The sequence below is a fragment of the Mchenga conophoros genome, linkage group LG7 (assembly GCF_057382185.1).
Source record: "Mchenga conophoros isolate Kocher_MC1m ecotype Shallow Benthic linkage group LG7, M_conophoros_male_GT1.1, whole genome shotgun sequence".
In the NCBI taxonomy this organism is placed as follows: Eukaryota; Metazoa; Chordata; class Actinopteri; order Cichliformes; family Cichlidae; genus Mchenga; species Mchenga conophoros.
The window spans coordinates 17499321-17513601 of record NC_140532.1 but is presented as its reverse complement, the minus strand read 5'-3'; the positions used below and the strand labels follow the sequence as shown (position 1 = coordinate 17513601).

Below are 14281 nucleotides of genomic sequence, written 5' to 3'. Positions count from 1 at the left end.
GCATGTTTAGCACAGCTGGGCTGTATGCTGAGTATTGGTGATATGATGTTTATATACCCACCCCACACATTAATTGTCCTGTTAAAGCAGATCAATGAATTTGAGCATTTTACTCAAAGCTTTTTATTTTTCAGTTTCTCTGTTGTAATATAGAGGTGGATAGGCATACATGGAAGACAACAGTGTTTAATTTGCTCTTAGTGGATAACATTATGAAAGGACAAGACAGTGCTCTATGTTAGTGACAGTAGTAGCAATAACTGTGTATCCACTGCACTGGATATTGATCAGGAATCTGTCCCTATGATGCCAGACAGTTCGCTTAGATGCACCTCAAAACTGCATGCATGAGTCAGTGAGTATGACAGACAAGCACTAATGACTATTTGACAGGCAGTCAATCCATTTTATAGTGTTGTACTAACGACTAACTACTGAACGAGTGTCTAAAATAGAGTCTTGCCTGTGCTGCTGCTACTGTTTGTTCACCAAGAGAAGAATTTAATGTTGTGCAATGCATCACTACAATTTTCGAATAGAAGACAGTTAAACTTAATTTCTTGGCTCAGAATTTTGGGTGTCCACCTGTTAGTGGATGTGACAGGAAGTATTTAAAGAAGTTATTAAACTTATGTCAGGTCAGTCACATTCACATTATACCAGAGTCAGATCAGATCCAGCTGTTAAGAAGTCAAACAGCAGGGAGAAATCAACTAAGAGTGTTGTCATGTATTTGCTCTGCAGCTTTATTTATCAAACTAACGTGTCCATCTATAGTGCCACTATCGAAAATACTTTCCTACAGCGTAGTTTCTAGTGGGCACAGCTGATACACATCACAATTGCTTTATTAGGGTTTTAAAATCTCATTGCAAAAAGTCAGAAATAGTATATTTAGTGCACATCATCTGCAAGTTGTGATAGCACATTACAGGAACAGCTTGGAGTTAGAACAACACCAAAGGTTTGTCCTGCGTTATTTAGGGGAATAGAGAAATGAGGACAGGTGCTCGTCAGGGCTGGTGGTAAACTGAGCCAGTGTAGAGTTCAGTTTGCATCAGTGTTGTAACCGGGAGTTATGTTCACTCAAAAGGCTGCAACTCACATCCTCACACAAGGATTGGTAGACAGCAAACAATTAAATAAGAATGCTGAAGTGCAAGTCTGAGATAGTTAAATGCTATATTTAGACTCTTAATATTTGTTTTGAAGTAGTATCTCACTGATTTAGTGGTACAGTAACGTTGAGAGTGGTACACTAAAGTTCAAAGTGGTCCTTAGCACAGAAAAAGCTCCAAAATCCTTCATCCTGCACTTCATATAATGTGATCAGTGGGATATTTTCCGTAAACTCTCTTTGCCTGGCCGACCAGAATAAAAACCTCTACATTTACATTTACTTCCACTTTCTAATGATGTGCATATCAGGCTAGCAGACAGTGTGCTGGTCGCATGAATTGCTGCGATCTTCACCACACTTAAAATGTTTATTTACTTTCCATAATCACAAAATTTCCCTGTCCTCATTTTAGGTTCTCAGTGCATTAGTTGTAGAAAGTGAGAATTAAAACGACCTTTTTGTTAGATTTTTTATTGAGGTTTATAATAATAATCCTCCCACTGTCTCTTTGAGTTTTTATTTAATATGTTTTATGTGTCTTTGCCATCGTGCACCACCTAATCTACAATCGTACTGCATTTGCTACATTAAATTTCTGTCGAGTTAGGGAAAATTGCAACCCTGTGTGTTTTTTCATCTTGCAAATCATTTTTTTTTGTAATATTTGAATGAAATAGTTAAAAATCGGAATGAAAAGAGCTTTACTCCAATTTCTCACTCAGTTAACAGACTCTTTTCCCCCCAACTCTGCAGGTGCTGATGTGTGGCAACGGTATGTGCTATAACAACTTCTGTGGCTTTAAAAAAAAGTACGTAAAAGATGTAAAAGAAAAAGTACAGTGGCAGGTTTCTGCATCAGAAGTTTATTGTTATTATAATTATTGTTGTTGTTATTATGATGATGATAGTATTTTACAGAGATTTTAAGATAAAGAATAAAAGCAAAATCTGCTGTTTTCTGACTGTGGTGAACATACAAACCAGATAAAACTTCAACAAAGTGCAATTTGTGTATTTGTAAAACATACTTTTTCACTCCAATTAATATTTTTGCAAGTCTTTTAACACACTGACACTAAAACATACACTTTGTAGTTACTCATTGTGCACCGTGACATTAAGATTTTATTTTAAGTGCTGTCCAAAACGTGAATCTATTGTCCGGCATCAAACAGCTTCTTCCTGCCCTCCATACCAGACATGGCCTCCACATTCTTACGCCAATCAGTCACCTCCTCTTTCTGTTCACAGGAAGAAAATAATTCTTAGTGAAATGTTTCCCTAAAATAACCCTGAAATCATTTGAGCAATACTATCAACTTGTTGTAACTCGAATGTAACCATTATTTCAGATTAAACACTTTAAGCCAAGGGGTCAAGTTACCTGAAGTGATCTTAACACACTGACTGTGGCACTTACCTTCTCCTCCTCTTTCTTCACTGTCTTCAGGTTTGCCTTAAAGTCCACAGACTCTTTGACCTTGGATCCCAGCAGAGCACCCAACATGGCGTCAGCTGAGATCTTCACCCTCTTGAGAGCAGGCCGCTTCATCTTTCCTTTTAAGTCAAAGACTTTTTGAGAAAGATTTTCAATCTGCAGGAAACACATTAAAATGATAAGAATGAACTATGCTGTTGTGCAGAACCTGTTTCTAAATAATGATAACATTTGAGATATAATGACAAAAAAGGACAAGTAAAACATGTAATGTTAAGAAAGCCATTTCTGAAGGTCATAAAGAATGAAAAACCTCCTTGTTGTTTTTGGCAACTTTCACTTCACTATCATACCGTTCTTCGTCTACCACATCAATCTTTTGGTGCAGTTCTTTGCACAGAGCCTACATAAACAGAACAATATCAAATTGTTAAACAGAAGAGCATGAGCAAAAAAGATTCCTGCTCATTCCAGTGTCATAAATTACCAAAAATAAGATGGAGAAAACAGCACACATGAAAATGGTGTATATGCATGGCATCTGTACACATTAGAGAGTTACTTATGTGTGGGGCATTTCCACTGTGTTATTTCAGTGATGCTTCTGCAGTGACCTGCACATACCTGAAGGTCCTGCAGAGACGAACCAGACAGCTGAAGTGGAGGGACTCTCTCCCTCAAAGTCGTCTCTCTCTTCAGCTTCTTTTGCTCCTTTTCATCCTCCAACATCACAGTTGCTGTTTTCAGCAGCTTGGTCTAAGTTGTAGAAAATGCACGTAATGACTCAAATAACTGATAATAAATAACTAATATGGACTCCTGAATGAACAGCTTTCTAGTTTTGCTATGCATATTTCATCTGTTTTAGTAAAAACAAAGAAGAAAATACCTTAAGGGCAAGTCTGCGGGCTGCAGAAATCTTTGATTTTCTCTACAAATAAAAAGTAGACAAAAATACATTTTTTCAAATAATAATGTTAAACAACTGTTTAACTTCTTTGGAGATGTTAAGAACTTAGAAGAACTCACAGATCTGTGGTGGGTATGATGGTGTGGAAAAGGATAAGAAATAACAAGAGTTTGTTTCTACATGTTAAAAATATTTTTTAAATGCCTGTGGAAAAAAATGTCACTTACGCTTCAGCCATGGTTGACTTTTGTCTGTAAAATAATTAATACTGAAGTGAGAAAATCTACTTTTGGTAAAAAGGTTGTAAGAGAAGCATTATTAGCAGCGTATGAATGCATGATCACAGTATTATAACGTTTTAACAAGCTTCTAGGCTATGGTTCAATTTTGTAAACTATTTTCACTAGCCTGTTTTTTATACTTCTTCGCATGCTGTCACATCTTTTTACCGAGACAAGTCAAAGTAATCCAGACCTTGGACTGCTTTTTTTTTTTTAAATATAAATGTTATGAAAGTTAAAAGTTTTAAATTGCCAACACTGCATGCTTGAGGGTCACAGATACTTTGAATGATATTCCTTTTTTAGTCCCGTTTGATAAAACCCAGATCAGAATAAAAATATAAATCTTTTAATCAGTTTAATTTAATTTTTAAAATGATAGATCTACAAAGATGGATTTTTGTAGAAAATGTATATAGCTGCTACAAATGAATAAAAGACACATTAACATCGAAATTACTTAAATTAGTTTAAACACATTGATGTGACCCAAGATTAGATATAAATGTGGCCAGTATTCTTATAAATATTGAACTTGTGAAAATACTATATTTCTTATACATTTTTTCATGATAGCTTTGTGTGTGTCATAATCTAATAAGGCACCTGTCAGTAATAACATCATAATAGAAAAAGAAACCCTTAACCTACACTACCATCACTCATACACATATATTAAACATACCTTTTTTAATCTCTGCAGAACACCCAGTTGGTGTGATCAGTCTCTGTCTTTAAATGACTGCAAGAAAACTCAAGTCAAATTTAATGACTCCTATTGCCTTCTCTGAGTGGCCAACCCAAAATAGCCTCCTCTATCCTGACAGCCAGTATATTGCATATCACTACACTTCTATCCCCCAGCAGTAGAAATATGTCAACACTGAGCCATTATCACTGATGAATACTTGTTAATCTACACTGTGCGCTTATCTTGAGCCACCTCTCGTTTTTTTGCATTTTGCTTAAAGGAGCCTGATCTTTTTGTAATGTTTTCAAAAGTGGTCTTACGCAGCAGTTCTCTGAGCTTTCTGAAGGTCTGTTTGTCAAAGTGTTTCTTTGAATATTGGCTGCTTTTTCACTCATTCTCAGTCGTGGCCATTTTCAGAAGAATGTTTGTTTGTTAATTTCTTTGATAATCATTAATGATTCAAGAATATACCAGGTAATTAACTCAAGGAATGAACCAACGCTGTGTCTACAGATGACAGGCTGCTTAGCAGATGATCTGCTCACATTTCTTTAGTTGAATCTACAAAACCTACAAAAGATAACGCACGCATTTCACAGGTGTTGTAGTATTTTTGCACCAGCAAAGTGATTCCCAAAAAGTATTAGCTGAAAACTTGTTAAATCCCAGCATGATGTGCAGTGTGCATTACAAATAAAAAGGAAATTGGACATGTAGAGAACAAAATAAGGATTGGCAGTCTTAAAAACAGTAGATGAACAGTACCTGAAAGTCATGTCCTTATGAAATAGAAAACAATCCGACAAAGACCTGACACGGGACCAGAGAGATACGTCTGGCCCTTAAGTTGGTATATCAGCTGTTCACTGAGGTCTCATGAGAAAGTGCATCAGTTGAAGGGTGGCTGTCAAAAAGCAATTCTTAAGGAAGTGAAACAGGAAGAAAAGGCTGAGGCCAAACTGCACCAGAACTGGATTGAAAATCAACGAAAACTCTCACGAATCCACATTTGAAATTTTTGGTTCAAATCATCATCAGTATGTACAGAGGTGGTCAGGAGAGAGGTAAACCAATAAGTGTGTACAGCCATCTGTAAAATACGATGGAGGCTCTGTCATGGTTTGGGGACGCATTTAAGGCAGTGGTGTTAGAGAGCTTTAAAAATTGATGGAGTCATGAAAACAGGAAAGTACCATCAGATTTACCTACCATGCAATACCACGTAGAAAGCATTTGAGGCAACGCTTCATTTCAATGATCCCCAACACACTACCAATGCAGTAAAAGCATACCTGGATAGAAAAACACACAGTGGAGTCACGAGCTGGCCTCCCCAGAGCCTGGACATCAACAGTGTTGAAGTAGTCTGGGATCATCTTAACAGAGAGTGGAATGAAAGGCAGCCAACATCGAAAACAGAGATTTAAATGCCCTTTAAGAAATCTGTAAAACTATTCCTGGAGACTACTTAAAGAAATTACCAAGAGTGTTCAGGTTGTGTTTAAGATTAAAGGTCAATATTTGGTCAGTACCACATCTACTTTCAAGCCAATTAAAATTGTACAAACTGCTTTCACTTATATGCTGTATTTCCATGTATGTTTGCACACACCTGTCAGTAATTCACTTCACCGATTTCCCATTTTCCAGGCAAAAATACAAAAAATTTAAAAATAGGAAAAAAATGAAAATCTATTTTAAAAAAAAGGCAAAATCACTTATACAGGCACATTTGTTTAATTGGCATCACACATACTGCAGATATTGGAATAGCGATAAACAATTAAAAACACTTTGAAAGGAAAAATCAAAATCCAGATAATCTGGATTTTCTTTAGTGCAGTTTTAATGTGCAAATATTAGAATTTATTACATAATTTGTAGGGGTGCAACGATACACAAAATTCACGGTTCGGTTCGATACTTTGGTGTCACCGTTCAATATTTTTTCGATACAAAAAAATGTTCATGCTTTTTTAATTTGTCATTTATTAATATTATAAATATATATTTTAACTCAAATTTAAATTTAATGTTGCTGAAACAACAAAGGGATAAAATAATAAATCTATCTGATCGAGAAATCACTCATCTTTGGAAAAGAGAGTTTATTACAGAGAAATGGCTCTTTCCGAAATAAAAGATATACTACTCTTCTTCTGGGCTATATTCTCAGCAGCATATTAAACATATCAGGTCCCCATAAGGAGAATCATGTGCTAACGGCTGTCTAAATGACTCTGGTAAAGTTTGTAGCATGCGTGCTTGTTGTTTTTGTCTGCTTCCACTTGTCTTTGCACTAGGATGATGTCAGCGTAAATGTGCAGTCATATTCATTTTGTTCCCACTAGTGCTGTCAGTGTTAATCTGAAATGACGTTAACGCAACAACACGGCAAATCTCCATCAACGAGCTACCCCTGATCGCCCTGTGCGTGGGGCTGGACGGCGTCAACACGTTAACGAGCTAACTGCGCTAATGCAGTAGTTCCCACCAATGTAATTGAGCATTGCGTGGCACATCCGACATACTGTTTTACTTTTGTCCATGACGCGCTTACCTTCAGGGTCATACTTCACATGAAGACCAAAATAGTTCCAAAGGCCAGATCTGAATGAGGGTGGGGGAGGTTCAATTCGCCATGTTGCAAGGAGCTTAGCTTCTGTCATGCTAGTTTGTGTTGCGCTCAGTGGATCTGCGCTTGACAGTGCAGCCTAGGCGGAGTAGTCGAACGCAGATCCACTGAGCTCTCAACACAGACAGCATCGTCAGAAGAAAAGTTGATAAAATAAATAAAAAATGTTGTATTGTTCGATACATATGCGTACCGAACCGAAAGCACTGTATCGAACGGTTCAATATCGATACGAGTGTTGTTGCACTCGTATCGTATTTTCTACTTACAAGTGTACATTAAGTCATGTTGACAAGTTTTGATTCACTCAGATAAAAACTCACTCACTTCAGCTTATGTATTGCAAACTAAAGCTTTATTTTAGCAAGATGTGTTGCTAATATAGCTTTATTTTTAACATGAGCAAAATTTTTATTGTCCAGCATTAAACATCTTCTTTCTGCCTTCCATGCCGGACATGGCTTCCACATTCTTCCTCCAGTCCGTCACTTCTTCCCTCTGTTTAAATATTAATTATGATTATTAAAATAAAAATACACAGATTTTAAGTTACTCATTAATTTAGTTTAATTTCGTTTTTTGTGTAATTTTTGTTGCCATTTTGAAGTTTTTACCTTTTCATCTTCTTTCTTTACTGTCTTGAGGTTGGCCTTGAAATCAGCCTTTGTTAGTCTGGAGGTCTCGGTGCATGCACCCAGCATATCGTCTGTTGTTTTCTTGACCCTTTTCAAATTGGGCTTCTTTATACCCTTCAGCTCAATGATCTTCTGACTGAGTGATATAATCTGTGCAGCAAACATCAAACATGTGTATAACGTTTACACTCTGACAATGAAAGTACCTGCTGTTATTAACCGCTGTAGGTTTTAACCAACCCGTTCACCACTAGGGGCAGCATATTACCACCATTTTTTACACGCAGGACTATACAAAAAGTACTTTTACACTGTGATTCAGAATGTTTGTACCTCTTTCTCGTTTTTGCCTGCTTTGACCTCCATATCATAACGTGTTTCATCCACTACGTCAATTTTACGATGTAATTCTTTGCAAAGTTCCTGTACAGAAGAAAAAGAAAGATGTTTAAATGACATAAATTAATTAATTACCGATCATTTAAAATTTGTTTGGTCAGTACCTGGAGCTCCTGGACTGACATTCCTGACAGCTGCAGTGGAGGGTATGACTCATTCACAACTCTTTCTTTCTCCCTTTCCTTCTCTTCACCTTCTACCACCAGCATAGCAGCAGCCTTTTTCAGCAGTTTGGACTAAAATATAGTAAGGATTGAATCACTCTTTATAACATTAAAAACAATGGCTCTTTTGAATAATAATGATGATAACTATAAAAAATTAAAATGATAATAAAAAACCAAACACAACAAATGCAAAACACAAGTTCCTTTGAATCTATAAGACCTACTTTCAAAAGGAGTCGGCGTGTAACAGCAAACTTTCGCTTTCTCTTGGACTAAAACCAAAGGAGGTAAATTAGTGTAGATGATAAATATCATATGAAGTGCATAAAACTTCGAATTTGGATTAGGGATCAATTAATCGTTGTGAACATTGGCATTTTTACTCACCGGTCTTCATTATCAACATGGTGGTATGAGTACACACACACACACACACACACACACACACACACACAGATCACTTGTTTTATTTTTTTTTAACCTGAGAAAGGTTTTTTAAAATAGGTGAATGATGTAACATATTAAACAAATTATACCGTACTAGGAGAATACTCACCCCTCAGACATTGCTGCAGCTTATTGTGCCTTTGGAAGAGAAGTACATTTTTTAACATCTAGTATCACAAATATAGATTCACAGATTTTCAGGTTAGTTTAAATTAATGTTCAAGCAAACATTTCAAAGGTTAAAGGTTTTGAACGTGATACTGTGAAGCTTCTCTTTCTCATATCTTGGTGTAAAGTTAATATTTTGGGGGTCTTTGGATGCAAACTACATTTATAATCCAGGTGATGTTGTCACCTAATTTGTGGACTCTTATTTTGAAGGCTGAATCCCATGGTCTTGTTTTTTTAACCGCATATTAAGAGCAAAGGGTGGAACTAAGCAAGAAATAAATTAGTGCATATGCATACAAAAGCAACTTGCAACTATGACCATAATTGACAAAATGAACAGAATCTTGTATTTTTAAAATATTTTTATTTAAAAATGTAAAACTAGTGATTGAGACCAAAAACCTATGAGGGATTTACTGAGGTCATGGGTCACATAAGCTCAATGGTTATTTTCCCATAGACTTCAAAACCTCTTTTTAGAGTTGCCCCCTGCTAGTCATTAAAAATAATGCATGATTAAGGCTTTTGGGACCTGTAGGCCATCCTTTAGTTACAGTATTGGGTTTGGATTTGTGATCAAAGAAAAAACATACTGGAATATATTATCTTGTACTTTGGGAAGCTGTAACTAACAACTATTTTCTTATTTTGTTCTCTTTTATCCTTTTTTTTAAACTTTTGTTTACACAAAGCAATCAACTATGTGAAAAGACGTACAAACTAATAGATAATAACAATTTAAAAAAGCACACATTATTATTATTCCTAGTATTCTCTGTTGATAATAAGATTAGGGAATTCGAGATCTGCTAAACAGATTTATTTAGTCTAATAGCTCTCAGGGGCTTTCAGATAGTTTTCAGCTTTCTTCCCAGGAGTTGCCTGTTGCACAGCTATATTTGGCCACATTGCACTGTGTCCCATCAGCTGCTGTGGCCTTGATAATGCGAGAGACAGCCAAGCTACAAAAAGTTTGGCAGCACAGAAAGTGGAACAACACCATACCAGCAGATACCAGTAGATCTCATCCAGATTCATATTGTGGCACATTTTCTATCTTAGAAGATTGTTTATTTTGTTTCTCTGTTACCAACACTTAAATTTAGCTGGCTAATGTCTTTGAATAATCTCTCCATGATATATATGCTTTCATATTACGTAGCCTTCTCCTTATCTATATGTTTTTATTTACTCTGTATCTTTACCTTTAAAAACGTACTACTGATTACTACATTGTATTAAAGCGAATTTAATCGTGATAAACAGTTGTAGTTCTAAAAATAAAAAGCTCTCCTCACTTGACGACATTATCCAGTTTAAAATAAGCCATTCTAAGAGAGGGTGAAGGTCAAAGTCAACAAGCAAAGTCACAGCTGGTTTAAGGAAGCCTTCAGCCTTAGCTAGAAGGTTACCAGTTCATATGAGCAAACTATCGTCACTTATTACATTAGCTTTTAACTGCAGTGAAGGATCAAACGTGTTGTTACCAGAGCCAAAACACAGATGGGCAGTTTCAGCCTCAGATTACATTTCCTCACTCAAAGGGTCAAGACATCATTAAGAAGCCTGAGATGTTGTGGGAGTAAAAGCTAGGCTGCCAAGTTCAAAAAGTTTTAAGACCTTGACAAAAGTAGCCACATAGCTGTGATCCTGTCACATAAATACCGGCTGCAGTATCACTGTCAGGGGCAGATATGCAGTATTCCTCTACCCCTGAGTTAAAACAAGACTCAGCTCGCCTGAGACAGCCAAAGGGCTTTAAATGCAGGTACTTTAACAACTCAGAAAATAAAACAGAATGGACCTTTAATGCCATTGTTAAAAAGAAACAATAGAACAAAAATTATTTTTAACTATAGTATAATAACTATGGTCCACTGAATCACCTTTAATGAGCCATCACTTAATCTTACATTGCTAGGTCAAAAGTCTCATTTAATATCCATGTTAAAAATCTCTGACTTTAATTTTCTTTTATTGTGTGAAACTTACCTTGGCGTTGACGGGAAATCAGACAAGGTAGTGGTGTGCTGAGAAAAGGAAAAGCACTTTATGGTTATTGCTCAAAGATTTACGTGCCCAAAGTATTGTGTGGATGGCTTGTTAAAATAGACACCCCCCCTTCTCTGTCCACCTGACAATTGCTGCACCATGCAGCACAATCCATTTTTGATTTGCCCTCAACCCATGACCCATTTATTTTCATGTGATTGCATTGCACAAGGCACACCTCACGCTCCCCTCACCTTGCTGACAGCTGAGCTATCATCTGTAGATGCCAGGCACTAAAAGCATGGTTGCTTTTTTAAATATGCGCCACGGTGAGCCCTCATTGTTTGCTGGCAGAGGCCTACATTAAAGACCAGTTATTTCAGTGGTGCATGCTAATGTGAGTTTGTAAAAGTTGAAGTCTTGAAGTTTATTTCAACCTAACCTTTGAATCTGTACGTAGAGGCATTAAAAACAGGGTTTTAAGTGTATTTTCAGTTTGCATTTTAAGTGTGTTAAAACGTGGTTTTAACACACTTAAAACCATGTTTTAGGTGATTTTAAGTGTATTTATAGTCTATGTAAGTAAAGAATAGACTGCAGAGTAGTTTAAAGCAAGTGTTTGGATCATTTAAGTCTAAAGCATGGCTTTTATAAAGTGTCTCATGGTTACAGTATCCGGTTGTTCAGTGATGACGCGACGAATCCTACTTCCGGGTCTAAAGTAGTCTGCATTTAATATGGCTTTTGTGTTGTTAACATGTTTAATGTTATGTATTTTCTTCTATTTAATCTCAAAAAGCTCCTAAAACAGTCAGTGATCATTGTTGACCTCCCTCGGCTTTTATTACCGCTAATCATTTATTTAAGCTCAGTTTTTAAAACCTTGGGATGTAACTACAGCCCAGCCCATGCAGCAGTATATGAATGACTAACCTCGTATTGTGGATGGATTATCTCAGTTGTTCTCCTGGCTGAAGTTTGGTCCTTTTACAGCATCCTGCCATGCGATTACATTTGTTCCTGACCACCGAGAACACTCACGTTAACTTTTATCGAGTGGAAAAAAAAGTTAGCTTGTTTATATTATGCTAACATAGCTGTGTCGCAAGCACGTAGCACATCATTATATACCAGCTAGCCAAACTTCAGTAACCCTACAAACGTCACTGCTATTTAGTTTTCTGTCTTCATTTATGCTGGAAGTGATAACAGAGCTGTACGTTTTAATTTGTTTCCAAAACCCCGCAGTCAGGACATGCTATATTGTATTTAGATAGAAGCTAGCGAGCTAACTCCCTGCTAACTTCTAACTCCGTTAAATGTCATAAATTCAGTTTTCATGGATGCCTGGATGTTAAACTCAATTGTTACACCCGGTAGAGCAGAACGCTGATCATTTTATTAAAGATGAAAGACTTTAGACAGTTTTTCAACTCTCAGTAATGCCATAGTGATCGTTTGATATATGGACCTGCAGCAGAGTTTAGACCCAGACACGGCTAGTGACGTCAGACTGAACAATCGGATTATGAAGTACTTATTAAAGTGTATTTATCAATAAAAATCATTCACTAAAAACATTTACATATTTTGATCTACTTTGCAAGCATGATCAAGCAAAGCATATGCAGCTTTTCTAAAGTTTATATATCAGGGGAATGATACATTTTAAGGGTGAGGAAGTATAGAGATGAACACACACACACACACACACATTTTGATCACAGCTACACTAAGGTATTTGATAAGGAGGAACACAGCACTTCATATCGCAGCCTGGGGCTGCTCAATAAAAGAGTATTTTTATATTTGGACTAAGATGCCACCCTGGCTTATGAATCATTGCCATGACTGCACTCACACACGGAGGTCAGATCTACAGTCTATTCTGGGCAGATTTCAGTGGAACAGGACTGTCTGTCTCTCTGTCTGCTTTAGTGTTATGTAAACTGATACAGTTGAGCTCAATATCCAGTAGGAGGCACAGTAACTCAGACAATGCAACAGGAATTATCACATAGCCACGTACTATGTTATAGCTGGTAACCATGTAGTGCATTGCTCTAAGTTTGTTCCCCATAATGCTGGACTGTCTCCTGGCTTTATGTGTTGAGCCTCTGAACTCACACTTTCTGTTACATGTGGGTCACAGTGGAAGTGGAAACTTGATTTAAGAGACGTTCTCACTAGCCAGGAGAGGTTTATTGTTCAAGTCTTCATTCCAGGTCAAGGCTCAAAAGTGTCCAAGAAAGAAAAGCAGTTTAAAAAATTTAAAGAAAATAAAAAAAGATTTAAATTAAAAGTTTTTGTTCCTTTTGGTTGTTTGTATTAGCCTTGCAACTGGAATTTAAATGTCTTGAAACAGGGGTCATTTCCTAATTGTAAATTTGGCCACTGCTGCCTCCTAGTGACTGTTTGATGTTTTAATATCTTTGTTGTTGTTGTTATTAATCCCTAGCATTCAAAAACACTGCACTATCTAATTTACAAGCAGCTTGTGACATTAAAAAAAAAAAGGTGTCGTGCATTAGAATGGAAACTACGAGATACCGCTTCCTGTTTAGATGGCGATGTTTGATAAAACTGAAGAAAATCCTTGCTGAACTCACACCACAGATAGCGTTCGCTGTGTTTGTGCATGTTTTCAAGTGGGGATCTTTATTGTATTCATTTATCTTTCTCATTTGCTCTATTGCTTTTAAAGCTTTTCCAAATTGAGCTACAGGATCAGGATCTACACCAGCATGAGCCACTTTCTTTTTTTCTGTTTCTGTTTGAGTACTGGACTCACAAACTCGTCTGGTCTTAGGATGCTGGACAACCGTCTGGACTGCAAAAAGCCAGTGAGAATTTTATGCTACATTAACAATTTAAGCAGTCTGATTAAAGTTAGAGGTTGGGGATTTATAATCTTCATGAACTTATCCTGTTTGTTTTTGCATTTTTTTTTTGTCTTATCTTTGCAGGGCCTTAACAATTGCACAATTAGTAAGTATATTATCTATCAGACCAGTTGAATAACGTTGACATACTGCTGTATAAATGAGGAAGAGTTCAACCATAGATATTTGAATAATAAAATTGAATAAAGTGCTGAAAGCATCATATTACTGGTATGCCAAGCAGTAAAATACATGCTACTTAAATAAATGGTGGAAAGATGGCTTTCTTTGCTGTACATTTACATATTACCTTTTATCTTGTTAATTATTGTCAAGGCTTAATAGAATCTTATCTAAAAATCATCCATAAAATGTTGCACAGTAGAACGTAACCTAGTTTTTGAAAGGAAGAAAACTATGAGGAAGTAAAATGTATGTATTTTAAAATTATGCTTAAGGTAAAGGAGAGTAAATATGCTATATATTCCACCACTGCACACATCAGTGAAATAT

At 36.4% G+C, this 14281-nt stretch overlaps 2 protein-coding genes across 4 annotated transcripts; both read right to left on the bottom strand.

The window, feature by feature from the left end:
- Nucleotides 1–216: 216 nt before the first annotated feature.
- LOC146569952 (troponin I, fast skeletal muscle-like) lies at nt 217–7269 on the bottom strand. Of its 3 annotated transcripts, none has more exons than XM_085282647.1 (6): nt 3588–7269; nt 3448–3489; nt 3183–3314; nt 2872–2961; nt 2541–2714; nt 217–2361 (listed from the first exon to the last, which is right to left on the bottom strand). In XM_085282647.1, the coding sequence occupies exons 3-6, from the start codon at nt 3285–3287 to the stop codon at nt 2275–2277; spliced, it is 456 nt and encodes a 151-aa protein (XP_085138773.1). In that variant the 5' UTR covers nt 3288–3314; nt 3448–3489; nt 3588–7269; the 3' UTR covers nt 217–2274. The 3 variants fall into 3 exon arrangements, with proteins under 3 accessions (XP_085138773.1, XP_085138774.1, XP_085138772.1); XM_085282648.1 differs by having other exon boundaries at nt 3448–3719; nt 4435–7269; XM_085282646.1 differs by having other exon boundaries at nt 3448–5732; nt 7001–7269.
- A 139-nt stretch (nt 7270–7408) lies between these two features.
- On the bottom strand, nt 7409–8679 carry LOC146569951 (troponin I, slow skeletal muscle-like). Its single transcript, XM_085282649.1, has 5 exons — nt 8501–8679; nt 8214–8345; nt 8044–8133; nt 7690–7860; nt 7409–7573 (listed from the first exon to the last, which is right to left on the bottom strand). The coding sequence occupies exons 2-5, from the start codon at nt 8316–8318 to the stop codon at nt 7487–7489; spliced, it is 453 nt and encodes a 150-aa protein (XP_085138775.1). The 5' UTR covers nt 8319–8345; nt 8501–8679; the 3' UTR covers nt 7409–7486.
- Nucleotides 8680–14281: the final 5602 nt, after the last annotated feature.